General features: G+C 44.8%; 1 protein-coding gene across 1 annotated transcript in view; it reads left to right on the forward strand.

Annotated features, from left to right (window-relative positions):
• The window catches only part of LOC310781614 (fasciculation and elongation protein zeta-2-like), a gene marked incomplete at both ends in the record, with an annotated part of 43,424 nt that extends 33,221 nt beyond the window's left edge, over positions 1–10,203 (forward strand). Inside the window, 4 exons of the mRNA XM_083642217.1 lie at positions 8,330–8,410; positions 8,945–9,020; positions 9,118–9,183; positions 10,136–10,203. Coding sequence (XP_083498343.1) covers positions 8,330–8,410; positions 8,945–9,020; positions 9,118–9,183; positions 10,136–10,203 — 291 coding nt within the window. The remainder of the gene's footprint in view (positions 1–8,329; positions 8,411–8,944; positions 9,021–9,117; positions 9,184–10,135) is intronic.
• Between the last annotated feature and the right edge of the window lie 2,614 nt (positions 10,204–12,817).

Consider the following 12,817-nt stretch of genomic DNA (forward strand, 5'->3'; position numbering starts at 1 on the left):
TCACTCAATCACAGACAGACACCACGCCATTGTTAGCTCACTCACTCACAGACACCACACCATTGTTAGCTCACTCACAGAGACACAACACCATTGTTAGCTCACTCACTCACAGACAGAGACACCACACCATTGTTAGCTCACTCACTCACAGACAGAGACACCACATCATTGTTAGCTCACTCACTCACAGACAGAGACATCACACCATTGTTAGCTCACTCACTTACTCACAGACAGAGACACCACACCATTGTTAGCTCACTCACTCACAGACAGAGACACAACACCATTGTTAGCGCACTCACAGACAGAGACACCACACCATTGTTAGCTTACTCACTCACAGACAGAGACACCACACCATTGTTACCTCACTCACTCACATAGACACCACACCATTGTTAGCTAACTCACTCACAGACAGAGACACCACACCATTGTTGGCTCACTCACTCACAGACACCACACCATTGTTAGCTCACTCACTCACAGCAGAGACACCACACCATTGTTAGCTCACTCACAGACAGAGAAACCACCCCATTGTTAGCTCACTCACAGACAGAGACACCACACCATTGTTAGCTCACTCACTCACAGACAGAGACACCACACCATTGTTAGCTCACTCACTCACAAACAGACACCACATCATTGTTAGCTCAGTCACTCACAGACAGAGACACCATTGTTAGCTCACTCACTCACAGACAGACATACCCCACACCATTGTTAGCTCACTCACTCACAAACAGACACCACACCATTGTTAGCTCACTCACAGACAGACCGACACCACACCATTGTTAGCTCACTCACTCAAAGAGAGAGACAGCAACCTTTGTTAGCTCACTCACAGACAGACACCACACCATTGTTAGTTCACTCACTCACAGACAGACACCACACCATTGTTAGCTCACTCACTCACAGAGACACCACATCATTGTAAGCTCAGTCACTCACAGACAGAGACACCACACCATTGTTAGCTTAGTCACTCACAGACAGAGACACCACACCATTGTTAGCTCACTCACTCACAGACAGAGACACCACACCATTCTTAGCTCACTCACTCACAGACAGAGACACCACACCATTGTTAGCTCACTCACTCACAGACACCACACCATTGTTAGCTCACTCACAGACAGACACCACGCCATTGTTAGCTCACTCACTCACAGACACCACACCATTGTTAGCTCACTCACAGAGACACCACACCATTGTTAGCTCACTCAGTCACAGACAGAGACTCCACACCATTGTTAGCTCACTCACTCACAGACAGAGACACCACATCATTGTTAGCTCACTAACTCACAGACAGAGACATCACACCATTGTTAACTCACTCACTCACAGACAGAGACACCACACCATTGTTAGCTCACTCACTCACAGACAGAGACACCACACCATTGTTACCTCACTCACTCACAGAGACACCACACCATTGTTAGCTCACTCACTGACAGACAGAGACACCACACCATTGTTAGCTCACTCACTCACAGACACCACACCATTGTTAGCTCACTCACTCACAGACAGAGACACCACACCATTGTTAGCTCACTCACTCACAGACAGAGACACCACACCATTGTTAGCCCACTCACTCACAGACAGAGGCACCACACCATGGTTAGCTCACTCACCCACAGACATAGACACCACACCATTGTTAGCTCACTCACACTCGCAGACAGAGACACCACACCATTGTTAGCTCACTCACAGACAGACACCACAACATTGTTAGCTCACTCACAGATAGAGACACCATTGTTAGCTCACTCACTCACAGACAGAGACACCACACCATTTTTAGCTCACTCACTCACAGACAGAGACACCACACCATTGTTAGCTCACTCACTCACAGACAGCGACACCACACCATTGTTAGCTCACTCACTCACAGACAGAGACACCACACCATTGTTAGCTCACTCACTCACAGATAGAGACACCATTGTTAGCTCACTCACTCAGACACCACACCATTGTTAGCTCACTCACAGACAGACACCACACCATTGTTAGCTCACTCACTCACAGAGAGACACCACCCCATTGTTAGCTCACTCACTCACAGACAGAGACACCACACCATTGTTAGCTCACTCACAGACAGAGACGCCACACCATTGTTAGCTCACTCACTCACTCACAGACAGAGACACCACACCATTGTTAGCTCACTCACTCACAGACAGAGACACCACACCATTGTTAGCTCACTCACTCACAGACAGAGACACCACACCATTGTTAGCTCACTCACTCACAGACAGAGACACCACACCATTGTTAGCTCACTCACAGACAGAGAAACCACCCCATTGTTAGCTCACTCACTCAGAGACACCACACCATTGTTAGCTCACTCACAGACAGAGACACCACACCATTGTTAGCTCACTCACAAACAGACACCACATCATTGTTAGCTCAGTCACTCACAGACAGAGACACCATTGTTAGCTCACTCACTCACAGACAGACAGACATCACACCATTGTTAGCTCACTCACTCACAGAGATAGACACCAACCTTTGTTAGCTCACTCACAGACAGACACCACACCATTGTTAGCTCACTCACTCACAGACAGAGACACCACATCATTGTTAGCGCAGTCACTCAGACAGAGACACCACACCATTGTTAGCTCACTCACTCACAGACAGAGACACCACACCATTGTTAGCTCACTCACTCACAGACAGAGACACCACACCATTCTTAGCTCACTCACTCACAGACAGAGACACCACACCATTGTTAGCTCACTCACTCACAGACACCACACCATTGTTAGCTCACTCACTCACAGACAGACACCACGCCATTGTTAGCTCACTCACTCACAGACAGAGACACCACACCATTGTTAGCTCACTCACTCACAGACAGAGACACCACACCATTGTTAGCTCACTCACTCACATACAGAGACACCACACCATTGTTAGCTCACTCACAGACAGAGAAACCACCCCATTGTTAGCTCACTCACTCAGAGACACCACACCATTGTTAGCTCACTCACAGACAGAGACACCACACCATTGTTAGCTCACTCACAAACAGACACCACATCATTGTTAGCTCAGTCACTCACAGACAGAGACACCATTGTTAGCTCACTCACAGACAGACAGACATCACACCATTGTTAGCTCACTCACTCACAGAGATAGACACCAACCTTTGTTAGCTCACTCACAGACAGACACCACACCATTGTTAGCTCACTCACAGACAGAGACACCACATCATTGTTAGCTCAGTCACTCACAGACAGAGACACCACACCATTGTTAGCTCACTCACTCACAGACAGAGACACCACACCATTCTTAGCTCACTCACTCACAGACAGAGACACCACACCATTGTTAGCTCACTCACTCACAGACACCACACCATTGTTAGCTCACTCACTCACAGACAGACACCACGCCATTGTTAGCTCACTCACTCACAGACACCACAACATTGTTAGCTCACTCACAGAGACACGACACCATTGTTAGCTCACTCACTCACAGACAGAGACACCACATCATTGTTAGCTCACTCACTCACAGACAGAGACATCACACCATTGTTAGCTCACTCACTCACTCACAGACAGAGACACCACACCATTGTTAGCGCACTCACAGACAGATACACCACACCATTGTTAGATCACTCACTCACAGACAGAGACACCACACCATTGTTAGCTCACTCACTCACAGACAGAGACACCACACCATTGTTAGCTCACTCACTCACAGACAGAGACACCACACCATTGTTACCTCACTCACTCACAGAGACACCACACCATTGTTAGCTCACTCACTCACAGACAGAGACACCACACCATTGTTAGCTCAGTCACTCACAGACACCACACCATTGTTAGCTCACTCACTCACAGACAGAGACACCACACCATTGTTAGCTCACTCACAGACAGAAACCACCCCATTGTTAGCTCACTCACTCACAGACAGAGACACCACGCCATTGTTAGCTCACTCACTCACAGACAGAGACACCACACCATTGTTAGCTCACTTACTCACAAACAGACACCACACCATTGTTAGCTCAGTCACTCACAGACAGAGACACAATTGTTAGCTCACTCACAGACAGACAGACACCACACCATTGTTAGCTCACTCACTCACAAACAGACACCACATCATTGTTAGCTCAGTCACTCACAGACAGAGACACCATTGTTAGCTCACTCACTCACAGACAGACAGACACCACACCATTGTTAGCTCAGTCACTCACAGACAGAGACACCATTGTTAGCTCACTCACTCACAGACACCACACCATTGTTAGCTCACTCACTCACAGAGAGAGACACCAACCTTTGTTAGCTCACTCACAGACAGACACCACACCATTGTTAGCTCACTCACTCACAGACATACACCACACCATTGTTAGCTCACTCACTCACAGAGACACCACATCATTGTTAGCTCAATCACTCACAGACAGAGACACCACACCATTGTTAGCTCAGTCACTCACAGACAGAGACACCACACAATTGTTAGCTCACTCACTCACAGACAGAGACACCACACCATTCTTAGCTCACTCACTCACAGACAGAGACACCACACCATTGTTAGCTCACTCACTCACAGACAGAGACACCACACCATTGTTAGCTCACTCACTCACAGGCACCACACCATTGTTAGCTCACTCACTCACAGACAGACACCACGCCATTGTTAGCTCACTCACTCACAGACACCACACCATTGTTAGCTCACTCACAGAGACACCACACCATTGTTAGCCCACTCACTCACTCACAGACAGAGACACCACACCATTGTTAGCTCACTCACAGACAGAGACACCACATCATTGTTAGCTCACTCACTCACAGGCAGAGACATCACACCATTGTTAGCTCACTCACTTACTCACAGACAGAGACACCACACCATTGTTAGCTCACTCACTCACTCACAGACAGAGACACCACACCATTGTTAGCTCACTCACTCACAGAGACACCACAACATTGTTAGCTCACTCACTCACAGACAGAGACACCACACCATTGTTACCTCACTCACTCACAGAGACACCACACCATTGTTAGCTCACTCACTCACAGACAGAGACACCACACCATTGTTAGCTCACTCACTCACAGACACCACACCATTTTTAGCTCACTCACTCACAGACAGAGACACCACACCATTGTTAGCTCACTCACTCACAGACACCACACCATTTTTAGCTCACTCACTCACAGACAGAGACACCACACCATTGTTAGCTCACTCACTCACAGACAGAGACACCACACCATTGTTAGCTCACTCACTCACAAACAGACACCACATCATTGTTAGCTCAGTCACTCACAGACAGAGACACCATTGTTAGCTCACTCACAGACAGACAGACACCACGCCATTGTTAGCTCACTCACTCACAGACAGAGACACCAACCTTTGTTAGCTCACTCACAGACAGACACCACACCATTGTTAGCTCACTCACTCACAGACAGACACCACACCATTGTTAGCTCACTCACTCACAGACAGAGACACCACACCATTGTTAGCTCACTCACTCACAGACAGAGACACCACACCATTCTTACCTCACTCACTCACAGACAGAGACACCACACCATTGTTAGCTCACTCACTCACAGACACCACACCATTGTTAGCTCACTCACAGACAGACACCACACCATTGTTAGCTCACTCACTCCCAGACACCACACCATTGTTAGCTCACTCACAGAGACACCACACCATTGTTAGCTCACTCACAGACAGAGACACCACACCATTGTTAGCTCACTCACTCACAGACAGAGACACCACACCATTGTGATCTCACTCACTCACAGACAGACACCACACCATTGTTAGCTCACTCACTCACAGACAGAGACACCACACCATTGTTAGCTCACTCACAGACAGACACCACACCATTGTTATTTCACTCACTCACAGACAGAGACACCACACCATTGTTAGCTCACTCATTCACAGACAGAGACACCACACCATTGTTAGCTCACTCACTCACAGACCGAGACACCACACCATTGTTAGCTCACTCACTCACTCACAGACAGAGACACTACACCATTGTTAGCTCACTCACTCACAGACAGAGACACCACACCATTGTTAGCTGACTCACTCACTCACAGACAGAGACACCACACCATTGTTAGCTCACTCACTCACTCACAGAGACTTTGCTTTCTTATTATAGGATATATAGTATAGTGATCCTGATACCCTTGGAGCACACAATCACTGGCCATTTAGCCAGGCCTCGCTCACAGAGTTGGCATGCAGCAGGTTTTCATAGTCCACTTCCCTGGCTGCTCCTCTACTCAGGTGAGCTCCATCCGTAGCTAACGGATGGAGCTCTCCGTGGTGCTGAACCTGTGTTGACTCATTTTGGCTACTAATTAGCCATTTTTGCATAGTCAGCCCTAATTACCTAATTCGAAAATCCAGCACTGTTAAATCACCCACAGGGGTGCACCTTACACTTCCTGAAAGATTCAGTGCGTTTGCATGTAAAATGCCATAGCTGTTCCCGAACACAATTTGCTCACTCACTCACTCACTCACTCACCCACTCTCTCTTTCTCACACACACTTTGCCTTCTTATTATAGGATATATAGTAGAGCTGCAACATTTAGATGATTAAAGGACGGCTTTACCGTGGGGAATATGAATATATATTAAATCTCACGCCCCTAAGGTTTTCGAATCCGTTGAAATTTTTGAAATTGGAGGTTCACTGCCAGAGATATCAACCGAAATCCACTCTGTGTGTGTGTGTGTGGGGGGGGGGGGTGGTGGAGGAGAGGGGCGGGTGCGGGAACCCGAAATCCTACATTTCCCACAATGCACTGGGCTTGCGTGGCCTTCGTTTCCACGCCCACCCCTCAGGCATTTGGCTGATATCAAACTCCAGTAGGTGGCGGTAATGCACATATATGCTTGCCAACCGCCATAAAAGTCGAAGAAGAAGAAGGCTTCGACATAAAAAGATTTAATAGAACAAGAAAAACTTTAAAAAAAAATTGCCTCCAAATTGCACCAAATTCAAATTAAACGGTAGTATATATGTCGGGAGATGTCTTCATAAAAAAAAATTCATGCATTTTAAGGCATTTTCGTAGGAGTTACGCGCATCTGATGTTGTAACTATTTTATGTAAAAATGTGTAAAAACGGGTACATTGCTCAGTGTTGATTTCGTTACTTCAACGCACCTACTACTAGATGTAAAATTTGACGAGCTTTCCAATGCCGCCAGTCCCTTGTCTGTCCGTGCTTCCGTTCCCGAGATATGGTCTCTTTGCAAGGAGCTATGGAAAGCTAACCTAGCTACAGCAGGCTAGGTGGTGGAAAAAGATGGCTGCCTTTTGTTTTTGTTCAAGACCTCTGAAGGGACGTGGAGGACCTCTAGAGGCGGGACCATGGCTCACAACAATTGTAGTTCATAGGTCCTCGACTTCCACAAGGCGGACTTGGGCCAGATGACGCGAAACGCGTCGGCTGGCCCAAAAAATATGTGAGAGATGCTTGATATCTCTGGCAGTGAACCAGCAATTTCAAAAATTTCAACGGATTCGAAAACTTTAGGGGCGTGAGATTTAATATATATTCATATTCCCCACGGTAAAGCCGTCCTTTAATCGACTAGTCGATTGACAGAAAATTAATCGCCAACCACTTCTTTATAATCAATTACCGTAATCATGTATACACATTTTTTAGAAAAAAACATGACAATTCTCTCATTCCAGCTTCTTAAATGTGAATATTTTCTGGTTTCTTCAGTCTTCTATGATAATAAACAACTATCTTTAGGTTGTGGAAAAAACAAGACATTTGAGGACGTCATCTTTGAGGACTTTGAGGAAAAAGTGGCATTTTATAGATCAAACGACTCATCGATTAGTCCAGAAAATAAACGACACACTCATCGATAATGAAAGTAACCGTTAGCTAATAAATATATAGCTACTGTATATTTCCCAATACTTTCTACTCTATTCAACATGTTTTATTCTATAATTTCTTCTTCTCCCTTATCGAAGCCTATAATTTTTCGCAGACACTTTTCACTGCATTTCTTGCCAAACTGACTCATCAATTTATTTAGCTGTTTTAGTTTCTAATATGTACTCCTGCATGTTTCCTCATCTTCCATCTTGGTTCACCTGTTCTCTCTGCTTTACCTCCTCTCTGCTTTACCTCCTGTCTGTTCAGCGCTTCAGCATGGAGGCATTCTCCACTGTCATTCAAAATGGCTTCCGGCAAACGTTTGGGAGTGGGTGCAGTGAAAGACAGGTTACTTTCTATTTCCTTTCCTGGGTTAATTTGCTGTCACTCTGATGGGAACGTCTCCCTTTTCGTGTAACACAAAACACCACTTTAAGAGTCTTATTCTCTACTTTACCTTTCTTTTCAAAAGATATAGCGAGAAGATAAAGAATTCCCGCACACCATCCAGTAATTGGCAAACTTTAATTTAACGTTTCGGTCGATCAGACCTTCATCAGGTAAAAGTCAGTAAAATTTTACCTGATGAAGGTCTGATCGACCGAAATGTTGTTAAATTAATGTTTGCCAATTACTGGATGGTGTGCGGGAATTCTTTATCTTCTGCTTATTGACCCTATCCTTCGACGCACCTATCCTTAAGACTGTGAGGGTGTGCACCGGCTCTTCTTTCAAGTAAAAAGATATAGTGAAACACATCTGTCAATAAGAGATACAGAAGTCTAATCACATCCATTGTTTTTCTCCATCGTGCAGCAAATATCTTCTACTTTTAATTTGTATATCTTTCATTTGTTGTCTCAAACCCCCGATGTCTTACAGTATTTGACCACGGTCATCCCTTATGAGAAAAAAGGACATCCTCCTTCGATTGAAGACCTCCAGATCCTGACCAAGAGTGAGTGTGGCCATCTGTATTGACCGTTTTGAAGCATAGTTGCTGAATCAGTTCCACAGAGTTACCTGTTGATTCGTCTGGCTCTCCTGCCTTGCAGTTCTACATGCAATGAGGGACGACAGCGACATGGTGCCCGGTCTCTTAACAGACTACATTCTCAAAGGTGAACCATCCTCTCTTGTATACATTGTAGAATGAGGCGGTTTGATATGTTGACAGTACCTCTATACATGGGTTCCCAAACTTTTTTGGCTTGTGACCGAATTTTGACGTCACAAAAATCATCAAATCACAATATCATCAGTGACATCGTCAGTGATGTCACGTGCTTCTTTCCCCCCCGCAGAATTCTGACTTTATTCTCAGCATCCTGACTTAAAGTTATAATCTAAAAGATTTTAATCTAAAAAAAATTGTCACTCACAATGTTGATTGAGGCTATGTCCATTTGGATGCAGCCTTTGTAGTATATAGTGACATTATGTGGCATTACACTGTTTGGATCTCGCCTGCAATTACCACCCACCACCATAGGTGTCACCCAAGCGAACAAGACTGAAATCTTAAAGAGTATCACTTTAAACTCAAAACAAACAAACAAACAAAATCCAAGTGACCCTAATCATCTTCGGTAATATTAAATTGTGTGGTGTAAAAAAAAATATATCTATATATATATAGATATATATATATCTATATATATTTTTTTAATTTTAATTTTAATTTTATTTCTTCAGGCGACCCTATTTGAATTCCATTCGCGACCCTAAGTTTGGGAACCAATGCTGTAATACTTAGTTAATGCTTCCAGTTAATAGCCAAGAAAATGTGTGCTGTATCCTGTGCCCTTTCTTTCACATGATGGCGCTGTTTTTCATTCTTTTATGCCTTCTTTCTCTGCTTTCCATTTTTCATTTCCGGCCTAATTTATTGCTGTTAGCTCTGGTGTGAGAGCAGCGGATGGAGAGGTTTGTGACAAATTCACACGTGATGTTGCGCTGTGTGTGTGTGGTGTTGTCACTCACACCGGGAGAGCACCCCCTGTTGACCACTGAGCTGTGGCGCGCCTCCCACCCTGACCCGTCCTCCTCACCTCCTCTCCCACTGTGGCACAGGGGCTGGCGGCAGCATGATAGCCCCTCCTTTGTGTCTAGACGAACCCTCACTGACCATGACTCACTGACACACTCGCATCCTGCTACACTCCCTTTACAGAGTGACATCACATCCTGCTACAGATTGCACTGTGCTGTTCTCATGCTCAATGTCCTACAGTTTCCCCAAATTGGCCTCTCCAGCTCTCCTTAATGTCATTTAACAAGCACTCCTCCTTCACAAGACTTGCCACGTTTTTCTCCTTCAAGTCACCCAACCTGCTTCTGTAATTGTTTAAATATGGCTACTTTTATTTTATTTTATTTTATTTTAATATACTCAGTAGTCTCTAGAAACCATGGATATAATTTGCTCAAATTGAGATATCGGCCAGATGTTGTTTTCTTTTGGGTTAGCGCTTCTTCGTAGTCTCCTACTTAACGTTATACTTTTTGCTGACATGACCTCATGCTGAAGGCTGATCCCTGGTCAGTTGTAGTTACGAGTTCTGCTAATATTCCTCTGGTGTTTTATTGCAGTGCTTTGCCCAACGTAGACCAGAGGGGATGGTGCTGGCTTCGGATAGTGGGGACTGGTTACCATGGCAACAACCAAGATGAAGAGGACTCACTGTATTGTTACCATGGCAACAACCGAGATGAAGAGGACTCACTGTATTGTTTTTGCAGACATAAGCACACTCTGCATGTTTTACCTCAAGTTGAGCCTTTTTGTGTTCTATGCTTCATTGAGTTGTATTTATTTTGTTTTCAGCATTGTGATTTTGCAATCCTAGTGTATTAATGTGCATTTTAAGGGGGACTGACCCCCCCCAGATTTCTTGCAAAACAGTATTCTACTTGATTTGAAAACTCTGCAGGCAAGATGGCCGCCTATACTGCCTTCTTTAGCTGGCAGAATTCCTCCCCCATAAACTAACATATCTTGGCCAATAAGTATGTAACATACAAAATAAAACAACCCGTAATGTCTTCATTTGATGTAGAATACAGAGGACATGTAACTGTTTAGTTAAACTTGCATTCCAGGAATATTGCTCTAAAGATAACGATAATGGCTCGAGACTGTTTCGTCCTGAAACCCACTCGCTTTGCGCCAGAACACAGAACACAATCGATTTGGGGGTGGAACACGCCAGGATTGGCCAACGCCAACGCCAGTGCCCAGAACTGAAAAAAAAAAAATCAAATCATCGACAGACCCGCCTCATAGATATCATAGAAAACGTTATGAATATAGCCACGTTATAAACAACTAACTAACGCTGGTGATCCGTATGGAAACAATGTTACTCGAAATGGTTAAAAGTTCTATCAATTTGCTCATTCAGTGGCGTTTTACTGCCATGTAAAGCTGTGTTCACACCGAGATATTTATTTTTCTCTGTCGCTCGACTGAAGCCTTTGGAATCGCGCTGTCGCTCTGTTTAAATCGCTCATCAATAGGCACAATAATTGACGGACATCTGGGGGCTATAACGTTACGCAATGTCATGATATTTGTCCACTACGAGCCACCGTAGTTGTTTACAAGCTAAGCCTATCAGCATGCTGTCAGCTGTCAGCCTGTCAATGAGCTGTCAATGCGGTTTGTTGCCACACAATAAACCAGTGGTTTGTTCCAAGCCAGTGTGATCCTTGACTCACTCTCACACGGCAGCCAATCAGCGTTGAACAGCGAGCGACTGATGCCAGCGTAATTTCGCTCGAGTTGGGATATTTCATCTCGGGCGACGAGCAAATTTTCTCCCTATCGCTCTGTCTCTGTCGCTCGGACGCCCAGCGATTTTTCTCCCGGGCGAATATACGCTCAATCGCTCGTTTGCATTGACTTTGTATGTAAACTCGATGCCAGCGAAAAACTTTAATAGGTCGGTGTGAACGCACCTTAACATAACTAACTAGCGGCTAATATTAGTCACAGTAGGCATTACCCATGGATGCATTGCTCTTAAAGGGCTCGCACCGCGTGAACTACAGTAATCACATGGGGGGAAAAAACTAATTTTCACATGAGTGGGGCACGCACTAACCCCACCGTGACGTCACGATGTACCAAATCTCCCATTAATTTGAGGGTACAAAAAAAGCAGGTTTGAACCCATAGAGGGAACTTATGCTGCTGAAAATGATACAAATGGTACAATGGTAACAGTTTGGTCTCAAATATGGAATTCTTCACACACCACCCCCAAAGTCATATATATTGGTTAAAACCTGAAAAAAAGTGTTTTGGGGGTAAGTTACACTTTAACTATTGCTCCTGCTTTTATTTCTGGCACTGTGAAACACAGTATCCTGAAATGATCAATCGTAAGAAATATATTGGATATAAAGTCACAAGACATGAGCTCAGCACCTGCTATAAGAGAGGTGAATAGCAGCTTTTGAAACATTGTGTCTCATAATTTCCTCTATAATTCAACACAACCTCCCACGTAGCTGTAAAATACTGTGTGCTTTCCTATTATATCGTCATCGTAGCAGTACACCATACAACATTACTATTTCATGGAAGAGAAAGTGTTTACACTCGCGGTGATGTAGTCCGGACTGAGACAGTTTAGCACTGATACTAACTAACTATGCATTTGAGTGAATATTGAAATGAAATATGACCCATACACTGTCTGCTTCTGAGACACAGCCTGGACTCCCAATCAGAGAATCTAGTGTAGACCC

The sequence above is a fragment of the Poromitra crassiceps genome, assembly GCF_964638095.1.
Source record: "Poromitra crassiceps genome assembly, chromosome: 8".
NCBI lineage: Eukaryota > Metazoa > Chordata > Actinopteri > Beryciformes > Melamphaidae > Poromitra > Poromitra crassiceps.